Source organism: Neolamprologus multifasciatus, chromosome 13 (assembly GCF_963576455.1).
Source record: "Neolamprologus multifasciatus chromosome 13, fNeoMul1.2, whole genome shotgun sequence".
In the NCBI taxonomy this organism is placed as follows: Eukaryota; Metazoa; Chordata; class Actinopteri; order Cichliformes; family Cichlidae; genus Neolamprologus; species Neolamprologus multifasciatus.
The window spans coordinates 14,126,942-14,149,043 of record NC_140451.1 but is presented as its reverse complement, the minus strand read 5'-3'; the positions used below and the strand labels follow the sequence as shown (position 1 = coordinate 14,149,043).

At 41.9% G+C, this 22,102-nt stretch overlaps 1 protein-coding gene across 1 annotated transcript in view; it reads left to right on the top strand.

Annotated features, from left to right (window-relative positions):
- The window catches only part of itga9 (integrin, alpha 9), a 50,037-nt gene that overhangs the window by 25,098 nt on the left and 2,837 nt on the right, over positions 1 to 22,102 (top strand). The window contains exons 16-27 of the mRNA XM_085181801.1: positions 8,837 to 8,989; positions 10,053 to 10,129; positions 10,538 to 10,685; positions 14,220 to 14,306; positions 14,493 to 14,572; positions 14,668 to 14,751; positions 15,205 to 15,313; positions 15,407 to 15,514; positions 16,571 to 16,696; positions 16,858 to 16,977; positions 17,064 to 17,159; positions 20,059 to 20,178. Of these exons, the coding sequence (XP_085037927.1) occupies positions 8,837 to 8,989; positions 10,053 to 10,129; positions 10,538 to 10,685; positions 14,220 to 14,306; positions 14,493 to 14,572; positions 14,668 to 14,751; positions 15,205 to 15,313; positions 15,407 to 15,514; positions 16,571 to 16,696; positions 16,858 to 16,977; positions 17,064 to 17,159; positions 20,059 to 20,178 (1,308 nt within the window). The remainder of the gene's footprint in view (positions 1 to 8,836; positions 8,990 to 10,052; positions 10,130 to 10,537; positions 10,686 to 14,219; positions 14,307 to 14,492; positions 14,573 to 14,667; positions 14,752 to 15,204; positions 15,314 to 15,406; positions 15,515 to 16,570; positions 16,697 to 16,857; positions 16,978 to 17,063; positions 17,160 to 20,058; positions 20,179 to 22,102) is intronic.

Genomic DNA, 22,102 nt, shown 5'->3' with positions numbered 1-22,102 from the left:
GGAAGAGGGACAGTGAGAAAGGGTACTTAAAAAGAGAAAGACGAAAAAAAATCTCCTGGATCACCTGTTGAGAGAAAAATAAGAGAAAACAAGCAAAAAAAACAGAGCAACGTACTAAACGCAACACCATCACATTAATCTAGCTAGGTGTAAACAGCAGTAAATACTAAATATTGAATGTTGTTGTGTAGCAAGCAGGACCGACAGCGCACAATGTGCTTGGAAATAGCAGCCAATAAAGGTGTAGTTTATGTCTATGAACAATGAACACCCATGTGCACACCTGTGTGGATCAGCGTGCTTGTATTCAAAAGGTTTCCCCATGTAACGATCTGCTAGAAGATGTAGAGAGCCATAGCCCTGTCCCCCAGGGCATGAAGCAGGCATGGAGGAGATCCAGGCTCCAGACATCCAGAGGCCCCAGAGTGCGAGAGCCCAAGGAGGACCACCGGAGGGGCATCCGTGCCACCCTCCTGGGAAGAGCTGAGGAGAGCCCCAGATGAGGGGTCACCCCGTAGCCACGGAGCAGAAGCCAGAGGGGGCTGCAGTGGCATGCCCGTCGGCTCTGCTGGCAGCCAGCTGTGCCAGAGTGAACCGAGCCGCAGGCCCAGAGGCCGGAGGCCCGAGGGCCCCCTTCGCCCCGGAAGAGGCCTGACCGAGCAACAGGCACCAGGCCCCGCCAAGTAGTCACCGGGAGTGAGCTGGTACATACCTGAGCGCCCAGCCCCGGACGCCAAGAACCACCAACCCCTGAGGGCATCAGTTACCGTCAGGGACAGGACCCGGGGCAACCCACCCGACCCCACCAGCGAGAACTGTACCCACCCTAACATTCAATCATCTCCCAGACTGCACAAGACAGTAGACATTACTAACCTCGCCGAGATCAGTCATGGCAGTCTTTATGTTTGCAACCCTGATTGATCGCATATACATCTGTGTGAGTGTTGTGCCAAAGTCTGGATATTATCCAGCTCTAAACACGTCCATAAAGTAGAAACACTTTGTGCACTCTTTTAGGGGAAGGGGGCTAACATCTAACAGCAACAATCGAAATATAAACAATAGTTTTTCAAGAATTGTGTACGAGCCTGCAAATTTTGTAGTTCTCATTGTGACTATCACCTGTATCTGATAGGTTTGTCAGTTTGTCAGCAGCCTTATTTTTGGATGAAATAGCAGTTTGAACAATAAAGCATCCAAACTTTTACTTGAACAGTAATACTTGGACTTTTTGTCCATGCTTCTCTCTGTTGTACGTTTAGTGTCATCCCAGAAAGTTGATTCTGTTCATGTGGATGTTGCGCTTTCAGTGCGAGAAATGTTTTGTCAGTCATCCAAGTGAGTTCTTCAGTCTCAATTTTAAAGAGACTGGAGAAGTCACATGGGATTTCCTTACTTTGGTGATGTTGCACGCAAACTGAGTTGCTTTTTGAGTTCAGTATCAAACTCCAAAGCATCGAAATGACTGGCTTGGTTGTGCAACACAACCTTCTATACAGTTCTGGCATATAGTGTACAGCTTTCAAATTATTTAATCAATTGTAACAAAAAAAACCCAAAAACATGTTAATGTTAATTACAGCTATTTAACACCGTACCAGCATCACCAGCTCACAAAATCCTCTCTTGCCTCTCAATATCTCTCCTCCTGACTCTAATTATCACCCACTCTATTATCGCTCTGTTATCTGCCTCCAGATAATATATCAGATATATAAATACAAGTAGCCACATTTTAAAACAGTATTTCTTTGTATTATCTCATTTGGATAGAGATAAACTCATATTTATCTTGCTCTCTTTTTCCATATTGTGACTAGCATCACTAATATTCTCCAGTACAGACTTAAAAGCTGCCTAAGGACACACCGTTTGTGTTTCCTTAAAAGGATCTCCTTGGGATTTTTCTTTCCTCTTTTCAGCTAGGTTTGTTTTGCTTCTCAGGACGTGTCCTTGTGGTAACTCTGCACATGTCACTCAGGTTACAATAGACATCAGCCAAGGGATTAAAGATAATCGGACATGATGGTGACAGGAGCTCTGTGCAGAGAAATGAAGAAGTTATACACCAGTACACGTTATTCCATTTTTATTTACTCAGTCAGCTGCTGACTTTCCACTACATCGCCTTCCAGCTTCCAACATTTCAAGAATGTTGCGAAGTGCTTAAATGAGATGTAGTAGTGATGCTGAAAATAGACCAGAAACAAAAAAAAAATGTGTTAAGAGTGTCACAGTGTGGGAGCCGAGTAAGGACGAACCGAGATATGAGGGAAAACATCTGTGTATTTATAAGTGGCTGGCAAGATTTCAAATCCAGATATTACTCTAATGCAGCTATAGTTAGCGCTGGCATTAAATCAAGTTGCTGTTGATGGAATGTAGTAAAAATAACACGCTGATGAATTTGGTATGTTTGAGCAGTAAACCAATTCCATCTGCGAATTTCCACAGGGGAAGCGAGGTACCTTTCTCTCCTCCTTTATAAATCCCAGCTGTGGCTTTAACTGTCTGAGGGTCAAATGCTGAATGCCTTCTTCATGATGCATACGAGAGCATAAAAGTTTTCTGTAATTTGTATTTAGGTGAACGTTGCTTTAAAAAGCAATAAATTCTCGAATTCTTTATTTAGGAGGGAGTTGAATTACTGGAAGGCTGAAGCAAAGAGGTGAGTGTTTCAGGGCAAGTTTTTTTTTACTTAGTGAGAGAAGGATTCTGATCAGCATTTTCAAAGCAAATGAATGTTTCCTGTCTCCACGCTGTCATGAAAGCATCACAAGTATGTCTTGATGCTGTTCGTGATGTGGTTTCACGCATGACAGGACAGATGGTATACGTTTCCTGCCAGTTATGCTATTTATCTGTTTTAGCCTGGAGGAAATACGTGTTTGCTCATGGGAGACGTTACAATGCACCACAGCGTCACTCAGCCTTGGCTAAAGGATAGGATTTGGATCATTTATGTTTTCACAGAAACAGCAGCGGACCAAATTTGCGCTCAGGATTTGGTGTTCTGTTTGTTAAAACTGTGAGGGTGAAAGCAGGGTTGAAATGAAAGATGATCTAATCTCAGGGCAAATTTGTCAGGCGTTTGAAATGAGTTTGACAAACTCGACAATGAACATAAGATGGAAACATGAAATCAAACAAGTGGAGAGTGAGAGTGAACACTTCATGAGTCTAGGACCTTAACAGTACCACAGATTCTGATGGGAAATTTCACTTCTGTCATAATTTTTCCATGTTGTCCAAGTGGCACAGTGACCAGTAGAAGTTTATTTGCTCAAAGGTTCACAGTAGGCCACTCCTGTTTACTGAAAGCACAATTTACTCCTAATTACCAGAACTACACAATCCACACATTAGTTTGTATCATGGACTTAAAAAGCAGAACTATCTCTGTCTCGTTACATAGTTGCTTTTTGTTCTAGAAGATAAGTACGATGAACTGCTCTTGTGTCATCAGTCTGACGCAAGTCTGGATTTTCTTTCTTTTTGGTGTCAAACAGCTTGTGGACTTGCAGTGTGCGATAAATCATGTTGTGCCTGACGCTGGACTCGCATCTGAGAATCGCTGCCTCTACAACTAACATCAGACAGAGTGAAATATTTTCCATTGGTTGGCGTAAACATGGCTCATTTTGAATGGGAACTGTTTTCAAAGGCCTGCTGCATACATTTTGAATGACTGGTAGTCTGGCATTTTCAGATTAGTCTGAATCATTTGGTTTTGGACAGACTGACGGTATTACAACCCAAGAGCATTTTCTGTTTTGTAAACCAGACAGGCCACAAAGAACATGTTTAGTTTCACAGATTCATATTGTCATTTCAGACGACACGTTTCTGCTCAAAGCTGCCATGCCGACAGTTTTTTTTAAATCCGATATATCAATGGAAGAATGTAAAAAACAATGCGAAGGGTTCACTTGCAACAAAACTTTATCACCTCAACCTGCAGTTCCCCTCAGCTTTATAGAGCTGTTTCGCTTCAGTTCATTGTTTCGCAGGTAGGACAATGATTTTATTGCTTTGGTTTATTCTCACTGAGACTCATAGTGTTGCTTTTGGCCAGAGTGGGCAGCTTCTTTCTGCTTAAAAACTCGAAAACCCACCAGTACTCTACCAGTTCCAGCAGACAGAAGTGGCTCATTAAACAGCTACGTTTACAGAGATTTCCCGCAAGAATTACTGAAGAACAACACAGAGCTGAGACTAAGTGAATATTGGTCTGAATTCAATCAAGTGGGCGCAAACGCAACTACACTATGTGATAAAAATGCGCTGCAACTGTTGCATGGATTAGCTTTTAGGTCTGCCATCTAAAAGGTGACATTTTATTATATTATTATATTTTGTATTGTCGGCCATATGTAGTGATGTCTTTGAAGAAAATGATGTCACTGACTCAGTATCTGACCAAATGTCAAACACTATAATCACTGTCCTAGCGGACCACAATAGTTAATGGAAAAAGGCACATTTGATTTTCTAGACACCGTGTGATCAGAAACACAACTCAACATCACTCCTACTAGGTCAGGTCTACTAGATGAGCATTCAACCACCATGTACATCTTCACAGTATCAACTTTTCAGTTTCTTTGGCCTACTCTAAAAATCAATTCTTTCTCAAAATAATACATACAAATTTCCTTTAAAGGAAAATAGAAACTGTGTGACGAGACAATGAGAGAACAATGGTGCCCTCAGGCACAGTTAAAGTAACAAAATTAGAGGAAAACCACAATAAAAGCTTAATGGTGAGAAACCTCACAGGTCTGCTGTTACTCACACTATAAAGTCCTTCACAATGTCCTTGGAGGAAGTTATTTAGATTTTTAAAGAATATCCTGCCTCTGGGAATGACAATCTGAAGAGTTTGGGGGATTTTAGCAAGATGTAAAGGTTGGTTTTTGTGGATGTGAGTGAGGTTCATTGCAGATAAATCAAGTAAGACTGTCAAATTTGTTATACAGTAAGAGATGTGTGATTTTAATCTCTTCCGGTTTAAGAGTGAAGACTGCTGGTCTGCCTTTTTAAGGAATTACGATGATTCCACAGGTCCAGTCTCTAATCTTTCTGCCATGACACATGAGGATGATTTTCACAGATAGATTGAAGCTGCTCCTATTTGACTCCTTCAAAGGTTTCTAGCAGAAACAACCAGACAACGCTCTTCCCTACTCCCACTCAGTTTGTCATTCCAGGCCTTTCAACATCTGCTAACCTATTCTGAGCAGAGCAGCTGCTGTACCTTGTGACCTTCTGTCACTAAAACTTTCTGTAATTGTCTTATTTCTAGACTTTTTTAAAGGACACGCTTGGATAAGCTGTGTAAGTGCATGCCTGCCATATGCTGCAGACATTACTATAAATACTTTCAATTTCACATTGTCTCCTAGTGTCTCAGCATACACCCTTACTCCTAACCTTTAACAGGTTGGATCCATTCATCACATATGGAGAAAAAAAAGGTTTTTCCATTAAAAAAAAAGAGTTCCCTGGCATTTAGCCCTCAAATAAAACGGCCTCAACCTGTAAGTCATCCAAACATCTATTGTCCTTAAAAGGAGTGCTGTATTCACATTTCCCTCCCAAGTTAATAAAGACTTCCCATGACCAGGCTTAAGCTATATGCTTCTGAGGGAATGGTTTGGCTAAGAATGGAGCTCTTCATCTCAGCCAAGCATGAGGCGTTTAAAGTGCAGATCAGAGCCTTTTGCAGTCTGACGTCATCCTCCCCGCACCCACCATGATGGAGCTGCTCCGTGAGCATGAATGGGGCAGCTTGGTGCACTGCCATCTTGTTGATCAGATTAACATGTGAAAGTCTAGCTCTAGCACTAGAGTTTAAGGCTAAGATTAATTCATACGGTAGCCATGTTCATTAAAATCATGCAAGCTTTGTACTTTATGCTTATGTTATGGGTGTGTGGGGGAAATCCATTCAGGGAGCAGGAATGAATGTCAAGGGAAAAGAGTGGTTGGTAAAGGTGTGAGTTATGCTCTGTTGTGCCAAATAAATGGGTCCTGAGTGTGAACCGGAGCACAGAAATAGTATTTTGGCAGAAGTCTTGTTCCAGAGCGAGGGAGTGTTCAGCTTAACTTGTTTTCTTTCAAAACATGTGGCGTAGCAAGCTGATCTGTGTCCTGTGAATTAAATACATATGAATAGTAAACCGGGAAGCACTTGTATCGAGCCTGTTGTAAAAGAAGCAAACTGCTTTAACGTGCCGATTTTTCATCCTACAGCCAATAATTTACAGCTAAGGTGGGTACTGCTGGAAAACAGCTGCCTCCTGCTGAGTTTTGGCATCTCCACAGTATTGACTGGAACCTTTAATGAGTAATTTTGCCCCAGAGATGATCAAAAGTTTCAGACTTCTGTTCAGTGACGGTGCAGAATATTTAGCCTTTTTATTGGCAGTTCTCATGTTTTTTTCACATGGTTTAAATCTGTATGGGAAATTTTAAAAAATCACTACAGCATCCACAGACCGAGACCAGGAGATAGAAAGGGACAAAAATATTTTTAATCCAACAGAAACAGATATTGCATATAATGAGCCATATAACGAGGATTTGTGTGGTAGCCATTGATGATTACAATGCTAGACCCTGTTTCTGAGCAACTAGTGTTAGGGCTAATTCAGAGCTATATGTTTAACTCGAATTACTGGCCTCCAAATATCAGAAATTCCACTCATGTCATTGCCCTATCTGATCTGAGACCCGTGGCGCTCCCTGTGACTTCTGTGTTTAAATGAGGCTTAACACAGTGCAAGCCTGTTGTGTGGCAGAATGGCCTCTCACAAGTCTGCTTCTGAACTTCACCAGCATGTAAGGAGCAGTTATTGCTTCAATTTCCATAATAATATAGGTAGCAAGCGGTAAACACTAGCCACTGTCTTTTTCAGCTGGACCTCAGGAGCTACTCTGTTCCATAAATACAGGAACTAAAAGAAGGATCAGGTGGGAGTAAATGGCCCAGTGAGGGGTGCGGATCCGGGTGGGGCAATTGGCGGCATTGATCCAGGGATAATAAAAGCTTAGGCCAAGTGTTACCAAACAGAGTCTGGTTCTTCTAATGTGAGTGCGCTGTTAGTCTTGGGAGTTCACGAGTCAATTAGCAGTCTTTGGTCTGGTGCGTCAAGGATTAAGTGATCCTACATCTCTACAAAAACAGATGCTCTGTTATGATTGACAACAGCAAGCTCATTGGGATGTTTCTTAATATTTACATGCACACAGAGGTCACTTTTAGGAAGGACATTGGGCAAAAATACCCCACTTTTATTTCTAGCCATTACGTCCTCCAGTTCCCTTGTGGCTTGTGAAAATGCGAGATAAGCAGTGGGAATTTGGGACTGGAGACCCAAGCAGTTATCTCCCAGGGGGTCAGTTCACTCAGAGGCCAGCGGAAAGGGGCCATTTCATGCATTCGGCTTTAATTGCCGCTAACACTGAGGACTTTGCCAGTGCTTCATACATATCCTGCAATAACTAATTGTGTCACAAATTTGTTACCTCCCAGCTTAGGTGACCTGCCAGTAGAAAAACACTGAGAGGAATGAACTGAACGGTGGATTTGAGATGAAAATGTGAAAATCTTGTTTCTGAATGAAGATTTTAAAGACGCCATCTTGCTTTGCTACCTGAGTAACTTATTATTATTAAAAAAATTATCGTTTTTTTTTAATCCGGAAAATAAAATCGAAGTCAGATTTATTTATTTTTTGGGCAGGAGATCCAAGCACACGATGGCACAAATGAATTAAAAACGCTCCGATATTATCTGTCTTTATCTGTGATGAGCACCGTTTCCCAAATGAGCCTTAAATCATCTGTTTTTGTCATGCGCTGCACTAACGTTTGCTCTTTCCTGCTATAACTCTCTCATTGCTGATGATTTGGGTGGGTTTGGCACTGGTGATGCCTGATGTCAAAGCCCAGACTGGCCCTGTGCCTGCCTGAGGAAAGAGGATGGGTGGGTGGACAAAAAGAGAAAGTGCAAAAGAACGAGTGGCCACCGGAAGACACCGGGAAGCCCTTTGTGTTGACATTGTGGGCTTGGCTGCGTGTTAGCTTGACATCAGTCAAGGACTGGGACACCGGTTGCAGTTGGAGCTCATGTGTGTGTGTGTGTGTGTTTTTCTGCTGCAGCTTTTAGATAGCGAGACCAAAGCCAGACCCGGCAAGCTGCTTTCAAAGAGCTGAGTAGACAAAGAGATGAAAAACCAACATCAGTATCAGCTTTTCCCATGTATGTCTTTCAGTGCTGTCATCTAATGAAGATGCAAGATTTGATCACATTTAGCTCTGTTTTCTTTCTGTCTGTGTTTCCAAACCCGATGCCAAATCAAACACTTCTTTTATGGTCTCAGATGGAGTCGCCAGGAATGCCAATATATCTCTCAGAGGCAGTGCCAGCAGGTTTTTTTTTTTAAAGAAAAAAAAGTGCCTTGCTTAGAATCTGCACTGGTGGTCGTGCTTTTGCCATATTTAACGATGGTTAAAAGATGAATTGATGTTGATGAGATGTGTCGGCCATCCATACAAACCAATTCACGTAATTTTATCAGTGTACTCGTGTCTGCGTACAGCCCTGGCAGACTGATCACTACGATATGACATTTTTAGACTGTGTGATCTTCCGGTAATCTGCAGTGTAATGTGTCTTTGCGCCAGGCGTTAATCGGAGAAAGATGTTAAATTACTGCAATCACCCAGACAGCTGCATGACAGTTATATATCTGACGTTACATTTAGTTTTAGTGTGTCTGTGGTTGGACAGATTCCCCTGCCTTAGCCTTGTTTTTGCTCTCCACAGAAGGACGTTAAGGACGTGTTCACAGCCATCACATTCGAGGTGGCTTACAGCCTGGGGACCCACGTGCTGACAGGACCCCAGGAGCGAGACCTGCCCGCGCTCACTCCAGTGCTGCGATGGAGGAAAGGGAACAAGATTGCAGCGAGGAATGAAGTACGCAGAGCTTTTTAAGTGTGACGTGAAGGGGAATGCTTTAAAAACGAATCCTGAAGAGTAAAATTCATGTTTTTCACAGCAGTATCTGCAACATCTAATAAAGTTTGATGCTGACTCTTTATGGAGAAATATTATCAGCCGTTGGATTTAAAGTAGCCTGCCTTTGAGGATCATGAACATCCCAGCTATTTCACTGTGTGTTTTTCAAATATTTGCAGGATTAAAGCAGGATCTTGAGGGAAAACCGATAACTGACTGAGTTACTTCTTTGAAAAAAAGAAAGCCGATCCCATCCTTAAAGTAAATTGCAGGAATCAGAGGATTTGTCATTCTTAAAATGAAATCTTGTGTAACAGTACGATAAATATGTTCAGACTAAATCCACATTCACTGTAATTTTCATTCTATTTTCACAAATTACACAAATACAGTGAAATGTTACTTATAAGATGTTTTTCTGTCTATTTAAGTGTGCCTTGCTCTTATTGTAAAAGGTTGACAGTTAATTCCTACCAGCTCAATTTATGATAAATTTCATTTCCTGACTAAAAGTGACCCCCGCCAAACCTGATATTAAAAGACAGAAGTGTCTTCCTGCAAACCACAGTAGGAATGAAGGAAATGGCTCCAATGTGGGGTTGTAATGATTTGGTGTTGGTTACCAGCTTATTATTGCCTGTGTTAGCTTTTCTTGAGTGGAGTCCAAAAAGACTGATTCATTTATTTTCTTTGCGAGCACCTCTAACCTGGACCACATGTGTTTCCCCCGGTGTATGCACTTCTTGAAAGAGCGAGGCAGTTGCATTTCAGCATCTACAGAATCCGTTTTATCTGAAACTCATCAACTTTGCATCAGACTTTAACACTCGACTTAAATTTCCCTTCATGATTTAAACCAAAGCCCATCCTCTGACTAATTAAGGGAAAGATAGCTTTGTGGATGCAAAACTACAGGACAGCTCACACAGCAAAGCAACACCGCCCCCTAGTCTGAATGGGGAGTCAGTGTGTTCAGGGCATGAGATCATCTGAACTGTGTACTGTACTGTTTCCTTTTCAGACTTGGTTTGAGAAGAACTGCCTGTCAGACGACTGTGCCGCGGACCTGAGGCTTCATGGGAAACTGTTGCTTTCTGGGTAAAAACATTTTACTTCGTAGCTCAGATTCATTCTTTTCTTTCAGTACTAAGGAAGCAAGCTGACCTCATAGGCCATGAGGGTGTGGGTAGTGGAACTCTGACGCATGCTTGGAGAGGATCCATAGGTTTTCTTTTCCATAGTTAGGGAGTTCCCTTTCCATTATTATCTATCTCCTGTTCTCTACTCAACAGTTTATGTCTGTCATCCTAACAACTCATTTGTCTGCATATATTCTTTGTTGTGCTCCAAAAACAAACACCTATTCTCCTGCAGGTGCACTTCTCTTTGTACACTAAAAATTTCAAAGAAAAATGAAAGGCTACTTAATATAAAGCTGTACTTACTGCTCTTCAAGTGATTGTTTTTAATTGCTGAAGTACACTGTTTACTCTGTGCATCCACCAGCTTGCATAGCAAACCCCATCTGGCCCTTGGAGGAGTGAAGAATGTCTCTCTGAACCTGACCATCTCCAACGCTGGCGATGACGCCTATGACACCAACATCTACTTGAACTTCTCCAGGGAAGTTTTCTACATCAACTTCTGGCAGAAGGTCTGTGATTCTTGAAGTATCTGCTATTTATTTACTGTGGTTCACACATTTATATCTAAAATCTGACAGTTTGTTTTTTCACTTTAGTAACGTACAAGCGAAGCTGAGGCCGTAACGATTTACAAAATCATATTTTGCACACACGTATTAGATGGATGGCCTTGGTGTCCTGCTGTGATGTACATTTTCCCGAGGACTGTTTATTTAAAAAGACTGTATGATTATATGTCAGGAACACAGTCTAAACAGTGGGAAAGCCAGATCTGCGTGACGACGGGGGAGCTTAAAGCTTTGCCTGAGCTGTGTAGGTAGAAGTGAAGATGAAAGCATAAAAACCCGGAGAGCCCCAGCAGGAGGAGCAGCAGCAGCTGTCCCGTGTCAGAGGGCAGCTCCTCTGGCTGAGCTGTCAAACGCTCCTCTGACTCATTTAAGACAGACACACCATGTCATCAACAAATGAGCTGTATGCATGGGAACAAGGCACAACACACATTTGTATTTCCACAAGCTTGACTTATTCTTACTCTCGCAGGGCCACATTTAATTAGATAAATGTCCACATAAAGTGAGGATTATTCCTGACCTTCATGGGGATGGGGAATAATCAGACCTGCTCCTCATATAGTTTGACTTCTAATGATTTTAGCATTCTTTCGCTGTTAAAGAAATATCTACCCACTGCCATCCCACATTAAACCTGAGAGATTTTCCTTGCCGATCGATTTCACAGTGTCCACCTCTGCCTCTGCTCACATCTTTTTCCTCACTTGTTGTCAAAAAGGCTGCTTGTAGCTGAGCGTGACGCCACATAAGATGGTGCACTTTGACAGCATTCATCAAGAGGGAGTTTCTGTGCCCCCCCAAAAAAGGGACCTTGTGCTTATCTTCAGTTGGATGGTTTGTCGGGACAGGGGGGGTTTCGTCCCTGTGATGGATGAGGCCATCGCGGTAAAAGATACAACCTGTGGCAGGATTTTAAACCCCCAACAATGGCAAAATTGAATTTAAACAGAATATACGCTGCAGGCAAATATTAGAAAAACACTGAGTGTGTTTCGGTTTCAAAGTTAATCTAATGAAAGCGACTGACTTTAAGTGTCAGATTACCAGCAGCCCCAGAGCCTCATTTTGTTCAGGAACCTGATAAGTCAAAGTTCTCTGCTGCACAAAGGGAGCAGGAAGCGAACAGTATGTGCAGATGACAACGAGGCCGGTGAGAAGATTTACCACTGTATGCGCTTTCACACACTTCTAATTACTACTGGAGAAGTCTGAGGTGATGATGTGACCCCTTTCTGGTGAAGTAAAGGTCAGCTCCTAACCCTCCCTTTAGGCTTTTCCTCCAGTGAGCAAAGCGTGAACTTGTACTCCCCTCGTATTTAAGAGCGGAGTGGGTTATGGCTCTGTTGTTCTTGCAACACAAGCTGTCAGAAAACTGTGGTGCTGAATTGGTTTCAGGAGCTCTGCTGGCTTCTGTTTAGTTTAGTTTTTCTTTTTTTATTGAAATATTTTAAGGAGTCAGTTTTAGCTGGACCTGTGACAAATGTCTCGTGTCTTTGTATTTTTCAGAGCACTCGGCTACATTTTTAACTTACTAATTTTTTACTTACTTTACAAAAAGCCTTGCACACAAAGCAGAATTATTTGTTAGATTAAACTACTACACTGAGATTAGACTGGGTGCCAATTATGGGTTTGTGTAGAATAAGATTTGTATACGGTACATTGTAATATAACCAAAGAATGATCAAAGCTGTCCACATGTGTAAATGAAAAACTGCAGTTTAAACATGATGGGTTAATTAAAATGTAATCAAAATCATTGTTTCATGTAAGCAGTAATATGGGAATACACCAAGAGTTTGCTGTATTAATATAAACCACTCTACATAATTACTGCTTTTACCTTTAACACTTCAAGTTCAGTTCGTTCATTTATTTTGAATGCACACATTTGTCATTCTGAGAGTTATGACCGCTTTCATTAAAGGAAAGGATCTGAATGCTTCTGCCATGGTGGGTTTCGGCTTATTTAACAGTTGGACCAAGTCAGCTTTGTGGTGAAAAGCCCAGAAGTTCCAGCAAAGAAATGTGTGAATTTCAGTGGACCCTCAGACCCAAGAATATATGAATCACCGATTTTCTTGGCAGTGAAGTGACACTTTACACATGCAGAGGTACTGTAGCTCTTCATCTTCGTACCTGAGTAGAAAGCAAAAAGTAGGTGATGACACTGGTGTGGAAAAAGTAAACCAATATAAATCCAGTTGTCTAAATACCAAAGAAGACATGGAGAGACACGCAGAACATGCAGGACACAGGCCTCCTGTGTATTGTCATCCACATTGATGAACTGCACCAGTAGATGCTTCAGCTGACACTAAAGCAGGGTAAACAGTCCTGGTGATGTTTAATGACCCTACCATTTGCAAGAACTCCAGCATGTATGTGTTGCTGACAGAGAAAGAGAAGAGAATTGAAAATATGTCCGAATGCTCTGTTCTCTCTCAAGGGCTGCCAGGTGGGTGATGGGTAAACAGGCTGACTTTCCCAATCCTGCCCAGCCCCACGGGACAGGCAGTGTTTGCACAGCAGCACAGAGGAATACAGGAAGTAGAGGAAATTCCATCATTGGCAGTTATGCTGGGGTCCTCGTCCCCAGTTCCCCGGGGTCACCGTAGTCTCAATCGCAGAGCACAGCGCTGCTTATTTAAGCTGACTTAATGAAGATGTAGGGCACGACCACACCCTGTGTGCTGCTACTAAGAACTGCTGAATAAGGGGTAATGGGATGATACCGTGGATGGATTTCTACACTTTAATATGTCAGCACAGACAACCCTCACACTTCTTTCCTTTGTCATATTTGGAAAAGTGTTATAAACACAGGCTCTAACTGGACAACAGCCCGTGCATGCAGATGCTTTGTATGACTTACCCAAAGCCTCTTTTCCAGGAGCGCTAGGCTGTCTCTTTTTTTAGATTTGTAATTGTGAAGCATCTCTGCCCTCTTTCATTCTCCCAGCACATGAGCTCAGCTGACAGCCTCTCGGTGAACTCTCGCTAAAGGAATTCTTACTCCTCGTAAGGGTCAAGGCCTGAGTGTTTATACAGCGCAGCCGGTGAAGCTCTATATTGTTTAGACAAGCTTCCAAACACGCAGCCTGGACGTTTTCCAATTACCCGCCCGCTAAGATGTGTGTGCCATCACTGCTTTGTGCATTCTTTGTTTAACCTAATCTACAGCTTCAGTAAGACACTTGAGTCGGTTTGTTTAGATTTTTTAATAATAATCTTTGACTACACCCCAAATGCTGGCAGGTATGTCCACCAGTCGCCATTGTTTTAACATCAAAAGCTACTACCGATTTTTTTCCACTATCAGAACCAGTTGCTCTGCGTCACAGTCTGCGTCTTGCCTAGTGTTCCTTCCTCGCTGTGTCTTTGGTCACCGTGAGTGTCACCCCCTCTGTCTCCAGTCAGTCTGTCTTTATCGCATTCACTGACTCTCTCTGTCTATCTTTCTTTTTGCAGGAAGAGAAGGGTATTTCCTGTGAGCTTGTCGAGTTGGACTTCCTTCAGTGCCGAGTGGGATTTCCTTTCATGAGAGCGCAGATTAAGGTAGCTCAAACTAAGGTAGAATTAACTGCATGCAGTACTCGTGCTTTAACCTCCTCTGTAACCAGCCTCCTGCTGGGAATAGTTCAGTGTCTTACAGACAGACATACTTTATCGCATTAAAAACCTTTTCATAGTTGAGAATATGACACCCCATATTATTCTGGGGGGTTTTTTTTGTCTTTGCAGTATCATTTTGGAGTGATTTTTGACACGACTCGGCTCTCTGGAGAAGATGACACGTTGCAGTTCTTAGTTCAAGCAAAAAGGTGAGAAGCTCAAATATAACTGCAAATATAAATATTTATCTACACAAATAATTGTAAGCGAAATATTCATTTTCACTGATCTTTGTTTCTTTTAGCGCCAATCCCGAGCACAATCTCTCCGACAACTTTTTGGATATCTCCATCCCTCTGATTCACGAGACCGACACCACTATCACTGGGTAAGAACGAGACAAATATGAATTCCACAACAGTGTAGTCACTGTTTTGCAAAATGTAAAGCTATCTCAGCGACTTGAGCTGGTTGCCCATCAGTTGTCTCACAGGAAGTGAGGGAGTGTTTGTCAGTATGGAGGATATCAACTTGAAAAGCCTTATCTGCGAATGCTTCATCACAGCTCTGCTTCACAGAGGGGGGAGAGAGAGATGTAAAACAGCCCAAATCTGCCAGAACGCTGACATCTGATAAGGCTGCTGTCTTTAATGTGAAGGGAGGCTTAGAACAAAGCTGGACAAATATGTCTGCTGATAAAGGAAAAGCTTCTGTCGAGCCGAGCACGACTCAAACTGAAAAATTTTATGGAACTTTTTAGAACATAATTGTGTCTCTTGTCATTTAAATAATTTTGTTTCCATGTTAATAAATTATCTTTCGTCACTTTCCTGAACTGCAGTGTGATTACACCAACCTCCTTTGTGTATGGAAACTCCATTGAAGACTCACGCTTTGTCCAATTAGAAGACATGGACTGCAACTTTCAACCTCTCAATCTCACTTTTCAGGTACTATAGGAAGAGAATAGATACCAAAATATGTATGAAAAATGTTTCTTTGTATATTTATCCGTCTTTTCTTTCTGTGTGATGTCTTTCCAGGCTATAAACAAGGGCCCCAGCAGGTTGCCTGGCTCCAGAGTGGACATCAGGATTCCCAACCGGCTGACTGGCAACGGAGCTGAGATGTTCCACATCATTGAAACACAGGTGGATGCCAGCAGCAGTCCATCTACATTATTCATCCAGACCAAATTGTTATTTATTAGTTTATTCACTTGCTTAGTGTGGGGCACCACAGGACCAGTGAAAGTTGAAGCAAAAATGTTGACATTGCTACTGAAGCTGGCCGCCCATTTTGTTTCACAACATTTTGCATGTTGACAAAGAAACACAATACTCCTACCAGGTTGAAATATTTTCTTAACCCTTGCATTAAGCTTTTCATACAGGTAGATCATGGGGGTGCTCAAACTATTAATTGTATTGACTGTGAATGGGCAGACAGAGTTGACTGTATCCCTCCTACAGCCATCTGGAATCACTTTAGGGGGCTCAGACGGCTTGCACGAAATGGGAGTGGGACACCTGAAGGGGCTGGCTACTACACCGTACCATCCCTAGCCTGGAACCACATATCATAAAGCTGTTAACAAAGCATGCAGCCTGTGGCACATCGGACAGTAGCGCAGTTATGTTTTATAGTCAGGTATTCTTACATTTTACACACATTTCCATTTGTTCGTGATATATAAAAGCTTCAGGCTTTTGCAGTTTTTCTGCACAAAATCTCCCATCCTGCCAAACTTAGTGCAGCTGCTGGTGGAGCCTGTGGCTCTTCATGCCAGCAAATGCAGCAGAAACACAGGACACTGGAAAATTCTGCAATAAAAGCTCAGACATGCTGGGTGGTACTCTAGCAGAACAGACAATGTGGAGATCTCCGCCTCTAGAGCTTCAGGTCCAGCTGAGAAGAGAGGAAAGGGGAAATGCTCTCTTGGGGCTGGGCAGTAAACCAGACACCTCTAAATCACTCCATATGGGGAAAACAGTCTGGGAGGGGTTCCAACTTGTTCTTGGAGAGAACTTCCTGTGAGCCCTGGAGACTCCTAACAATAGCGAGATAGGTCCAGTTTAGGTGACAAAAGTACATGCGTCAACATTTTCGATGTCACGCCCAAACCTGTCTGCAGCATAAACTTGGCAAAAATGCTTTCTTTCTTCTGCACCCATGTCACACATGCCTGTTAAATAACTGTGCTTCAGGTGGCCAACGGTCGAGGGAACTGCACTCCTCATAGGAACCCAACACCATGCACCATCCCCCAGGACAAAGAGAGCATCTTTCACTCCATCTTTGCCTTCTTCACCAAATCAGGACGGAAAGTCTTGGTAAATATACAGCCCTCATGTTGCACTTTGACTTTTCAGAGGTCACTGAGAGTCACCCCCTATGAGGATTCTTGTTTTTATTTTCTTTTAGTCAGTGTAACATCTGTTTATCACACGTCCTTCTTTTTTCTCACTGCTTTTCAAATATCTTTTTTTAACAGGATTGTGATCGGCCTGGAAGAGCCTGTATGACGATCTCCTGCAGCCTGGGTCCACAGTTAAAAGAAGAAGCTTTGAGCATAGATATAAAAGTTTTACTCAACACTGAAATCTTAAAGACGGTGAGGCTCAAGCAGGGTAATAAATTCATTCACAGGTTGCTGTGATTATTAAAGCAGTACATAATTTACAATCTGTCCGCCGATAGGATTCTTCCTCTGTGATCCAGTTCGTCACACGGGGCAATGTGCAAGTAAATGACAGGACAGTGGAGGTGCCGAATGGCCTGCCAGAGGACATTTCTGTGAGTATGCCATGAATTTACCATCACTGTGTGACCATGTCAGTGAAGAATATCTAAAAACCTCTATATTAATCCAAAATTTGGCAAAAATGGGACATCTTTAGGTCAGAAGGGAAAGCAGGTCATCTACCAATCAGAAGGTTGGTGGCTACTCAAAGTCGAAGTATCCTCGAGCAAGATACTGAAACCAGAGTTGCCCCGATGCAGCTATTGATGTGTGTGCACAGGAATCTTAGATAAAGACCTTAGGTATAGAAAAATGTGAATGTTTGAATAAGACTTGTTTAAAAATGTAAAAAGAAAGCATTTTGAGCCATCAGAATAGAAACATTTTTTACAAGTTCCAGTCCATTTACCATCTATAAAATTTAGCAAATTTCAGTGAACTGTTTGTGTCTTCGTCGATGTTGTTTCACTTTGGATTAATAGCCATCACACATTTCATCTTGCCAAAAGCGGCAGGCAGAACAGAACTGCTGCTGCTGACCTATGTGCTCGAAAGGAGTCACATAGGTCAGATGCTTATTGGAGATTCTACCCATCCAGAGGTTACAGGTGAAGGATTGTGTCCTTTCCCTGCAAAAATATATCAAAAAGCATACATATGTTCATCTTTAGAAGCTCGGTCACAATTCCCTTGAATTGCTGATGTGCTCCAGATCTGTCACAAATGGCATGAGTGCAGGGAACAGCTGGTCATTGTGGGTTTACTGTGTAGTGGTATTTCTATTAGCTGCTTTTGGGGGTCCCTTAGATGTGCACAAGGACAGACCCTCCCCCCATTCTTGTACGCTGAGTGATCAAATGGCCTAGCAGATCAGATTTGCTGATTGCGTTTAGCAACCAGCATGCTTGCAGTGGGATCCTGGAAAAGATTACAGCACTGATTGGGTTGCAGGCCTGCTGACCCTGAGCTCCAGTTGTGCTCGGAAAATTCAGACCTGGTATGAATGTCTCCAAGCCATGCTGCTCTTTCAGCACTTTGCAAGTGTGCTCATTGCAGTGAAACGTACTCCGGTGAATTTTAGTGAACATTTTTACCTTTTCCCTCAGGATCCCAGCTAGCTAGAGAACACAGTGCAAATATAATTTGTGGTCCCAGGCTGTGCTGTTCACAGCAAGCCTTCTGGCTGTCAGCGAGACAACAAGCTTGACTTTTTTATCACCCATGAAATAAAAACAAATCCACATAAATCCACATGTTGGGGTTTTTTTTATACTAAGAATGCACACATAAGGCTGTTAAAGCAATAAAGTGTGCAACTTACAAATTTAGAAATTGAGGACAGAGGTAAATGAACTTCATATTAAGGGACTGCCAAAGTTAAATTGAGAAACTCAGCGTCAGAGAGCAATGACCAGTAGAGGTTTAATCTTTTTTGTACACGCAAACGCCTTGGCATGCATAACAACAGTTACATTCCAGAGCTTGGGGTAACGGGAACGTGTTAATGTGAGAAACTATTCAACAGAGAGATTGTTCTTCACATGTCCACTTAGTTTTTTGGCTGGCTCACAGTTGGTGTTTCATGCCACATTTGTGTTTAAATCCCGTGCAACACTGGACATTAAAGCCACAGCGTCCCTCGGTCGGCCCACTGTATGTGAACACACAGTATTTGTCTTTGTTTGCAACATTAGTAAGTAAATAAACCCATCGATTTTGCAATTGGGCAGTCTGCTGTTTTCCATTTAAAGCCTGAATGTTAATATTACAGCAGGCTTTGCTGTGATGCACAGTAATGGAATATTTCACTCAGTCAAAACACTGTTAATACAGTGTAAATTTAACCAGTCAAGCTCATTTTGTTGGACAAGGCTCCTGTACAGAGATATCTAATAGCTTCAAATCAACTTTTGTCCAAAGTAGAAATATGGCCTTTTAAATGTAATGGTAATTGTTACAAATTCAAATAAACATTAGCACTGCTGCTAGAAATGGAATCAAAAGAAGTGCAGTGTGTTTACTTAATTACAGTATATACAAAATTTGTCACTTACGACCACTTCAAATGTTTTGTACTTAAGCCAGAGTGCACTGGTATAAATAAGCATAAATTTGTTGTCTGTGACAGATTATCCAGCTGGTCAGCATTCCTCCATGTCATGGGAAAGAGCTCAGATACCTCTAAATCACACCAGAACCAAGCTAAGAGTTGCCAAGGCTCCCTGAATAGCAATAACTCAGAATTAGCCAGTCTAAAAGCATGACACAAAATTCAAAAAGGGAGTAGATGATGCATTGTTTTTATCTGCTCTGATTAATAAGACAAATACTTGCTGATGTTTAACGTTACCATCATATATCAAAGTCATTATCTTAGTTTAGCTCGTTAGCATGGAAATGTTCCTTACAGGCTGATGTGAATCTTATCAGTTGTTTATGTTTGTTTGTTTGGGTTTTTAGGTTAGGTTCATCACATCCTCAATAAATGTCATGGTTCTCCATCGTATGGCTATCAAAATAATTTAGTCTGGACCAAAGAGGGCTGACTAACTGAGATATCCAAAAATGCTCACTTATGACTGCAGATATGTTTGAAAGCATCAGCTGTTACAAATTAATAAACCTGCTCATAATGTTTGTTCCATGTGGACCAAAGGTCACTCCATGAACCTAGAATCTAATTTAAGTCTGACTTGTGCTTCCTGTTTGTATAACCAATATCTATGTCCTGAAAAATGCCTTCGTACCAGTTTCCTGTTATTTGAAAGCATTTTTTTTTTTTTGCTTTAAACATTGGTCCTTTGAATCAAACCATGGAACCAAAGCACTCTGAAATCAGATGTGTCTCTCTTGCTGTTTTGCACTGGATTGCATCATTAGCAGCACATGACTTAATGTGCATTGTGTGTGTTGCATTTTAGTGTGACTCACTGTGATGTTGTTGTGTTTTAGCTGGTGTTTGAGGCTCTCCACAGTCAGGAGCCAAGGGGTTACGTAGTCGGCTGGATCATCGCCATCAGTTTGCTGGTGGGAATCCTCATCTTTTTGCTGTTAGCTGTGCTGCTCTGGAAGGTAAGCCAACTCATAAACACAGATCGAGACTTTTCAGCTTACAGCACTGGTCACAACACTCCACTTAAATGCCAGCGCAGTATCTGGTTGTACAGAAACAGCCAGAGATTAGGGGGAAGAAGTAAGAAAGAAAGCTTGTTTTGTCCACTCTGTGACAGTGGACAATAATTAACACCACACCACTCACATGTAAGAAAAAATTTAAAGAGGGGGGAATGGCAATTACACTGCTGTCCAGAGGCCCCTTTAGCAGAAAACTCCATTCCTTTTTCACTGCTTCATCTTTCACTGGGAATACCACAACTAAGCCTTGAAATGTTGAACCTTCCCCCCCCCCCCCACCCCCCCCCCCCCCCCCGATCCCCAGTTCCTCGGATCCTGCCAAAATAAACCCCACTTACAAGAGCGGCACATGTCCTGTATTGCTCTCTTCAGGAAATGCCTGAGGAGAGCACAGGTCTGTATCAATAAACTTCAGCAGCCAAATACAGATAAATGAATGGAGTCGTAGGGAGAGAGGCAGCAAGCCAGTGTGGCTGCTTTGATTAGATATACACCAAGAATCTACTGGTGTTACCACATTGTCATATCTCATACATACTACACTTGGTAAATGAATCTTATACTTTCATGAAATTTAAATGGGTAGTCAGTATTACATTCCTAAAGAAATGTTTCAGCAAGGTAAATGCTTGAGTTTTGTCAAACCTTGGTGGTGGTTTCATGTGGTTTTACTTACATTGCTGTTGGCCATATTTCAATCCTTTATATTTGAAATAAATTGCCCACCTCATAGATCCATTATTTTCCATCTGTTTCACTGTGGGAGAAAATATTAACTTGCACATTTCTTTAACTTAGATATATAATCCATCACAGTGAACTCAAGGTCTGAGTTGTTAGCTTAACAAAAATTATGTAATTTTTTAATTACATTTTTTACAATTAAAATTACAATTAATTTTTTAAGTGCTGCTGAAAGAAAGAGCCGTTCTAAATAAATTGTCCAATTGGCCGCCCATCCAATGACACTCCTGAGAGTTAGCCGGTGAATTGCATTGCTATTACGTATTATGTCAAACCAAATCCAGCAGACAAGCAAGACAATGGTGTTGCGCAAATCCTAATTTTCTAGCATTAAAAAAAGGCTGCTGCAGTTTGTCTCAGTGTCATGCGTCAATACTCACAAACCTCTCCTGCAACAGCCAAAATACTTTTTTTTAGGGTGATGCTAAAAAACAGCTGCAAAATAACTAGCTAGTGTTTAACAAAAAAGATTCCTGAAATGTATTCATAACAAAGATATAACTGTTACTACCTTTTTAAAAAAAAAAAAAAAAAAAAAGAGCAACACTGAGCAACACTTTGCGCTAAGCTAACAAATCAGCAGCGTGAGCTTAACGCAAAAACTAAAAACAAGAGGAAAAAGCTAACCTGACACTCGTCATGTGTTGGGGATGGCAAGCTACATTGTAGCCACAGCTGCCCTGGGGCGCACTGACAGAGGCGAGGCTGCCGGACACAGGCGCCACCGGGCCCTCTGACCACCACCAGTAGGCAAATATGGGGTTAGTATCTTGCCCAAGGATATTTGCCATGCAGCCAGGAGGCAGCCTGGGATCGAACCACCAACCTTCTGATTAGTGGCTGACCTGCTCTGCCACCTGAGCTACAGCCAAACGTATTTACAGTACAAAAATTAGTGTTATCTTCACACCTCTCTGCTCAGAGAGGAAGCAAGGGTATCAGATATGACAAAAATGTTATATTTGAGACATATTTGCCTGTACCAAAATATATGTACGTGATAAGCTAATATGGAACGATAAAATCAGCAAGTGGTTTAACTCTAGGTCACAGCTATGAATTACCTATGTTATGTTTTGCTTGAAAAATGACAATCTCTGGAGAGAAAAGGTATATG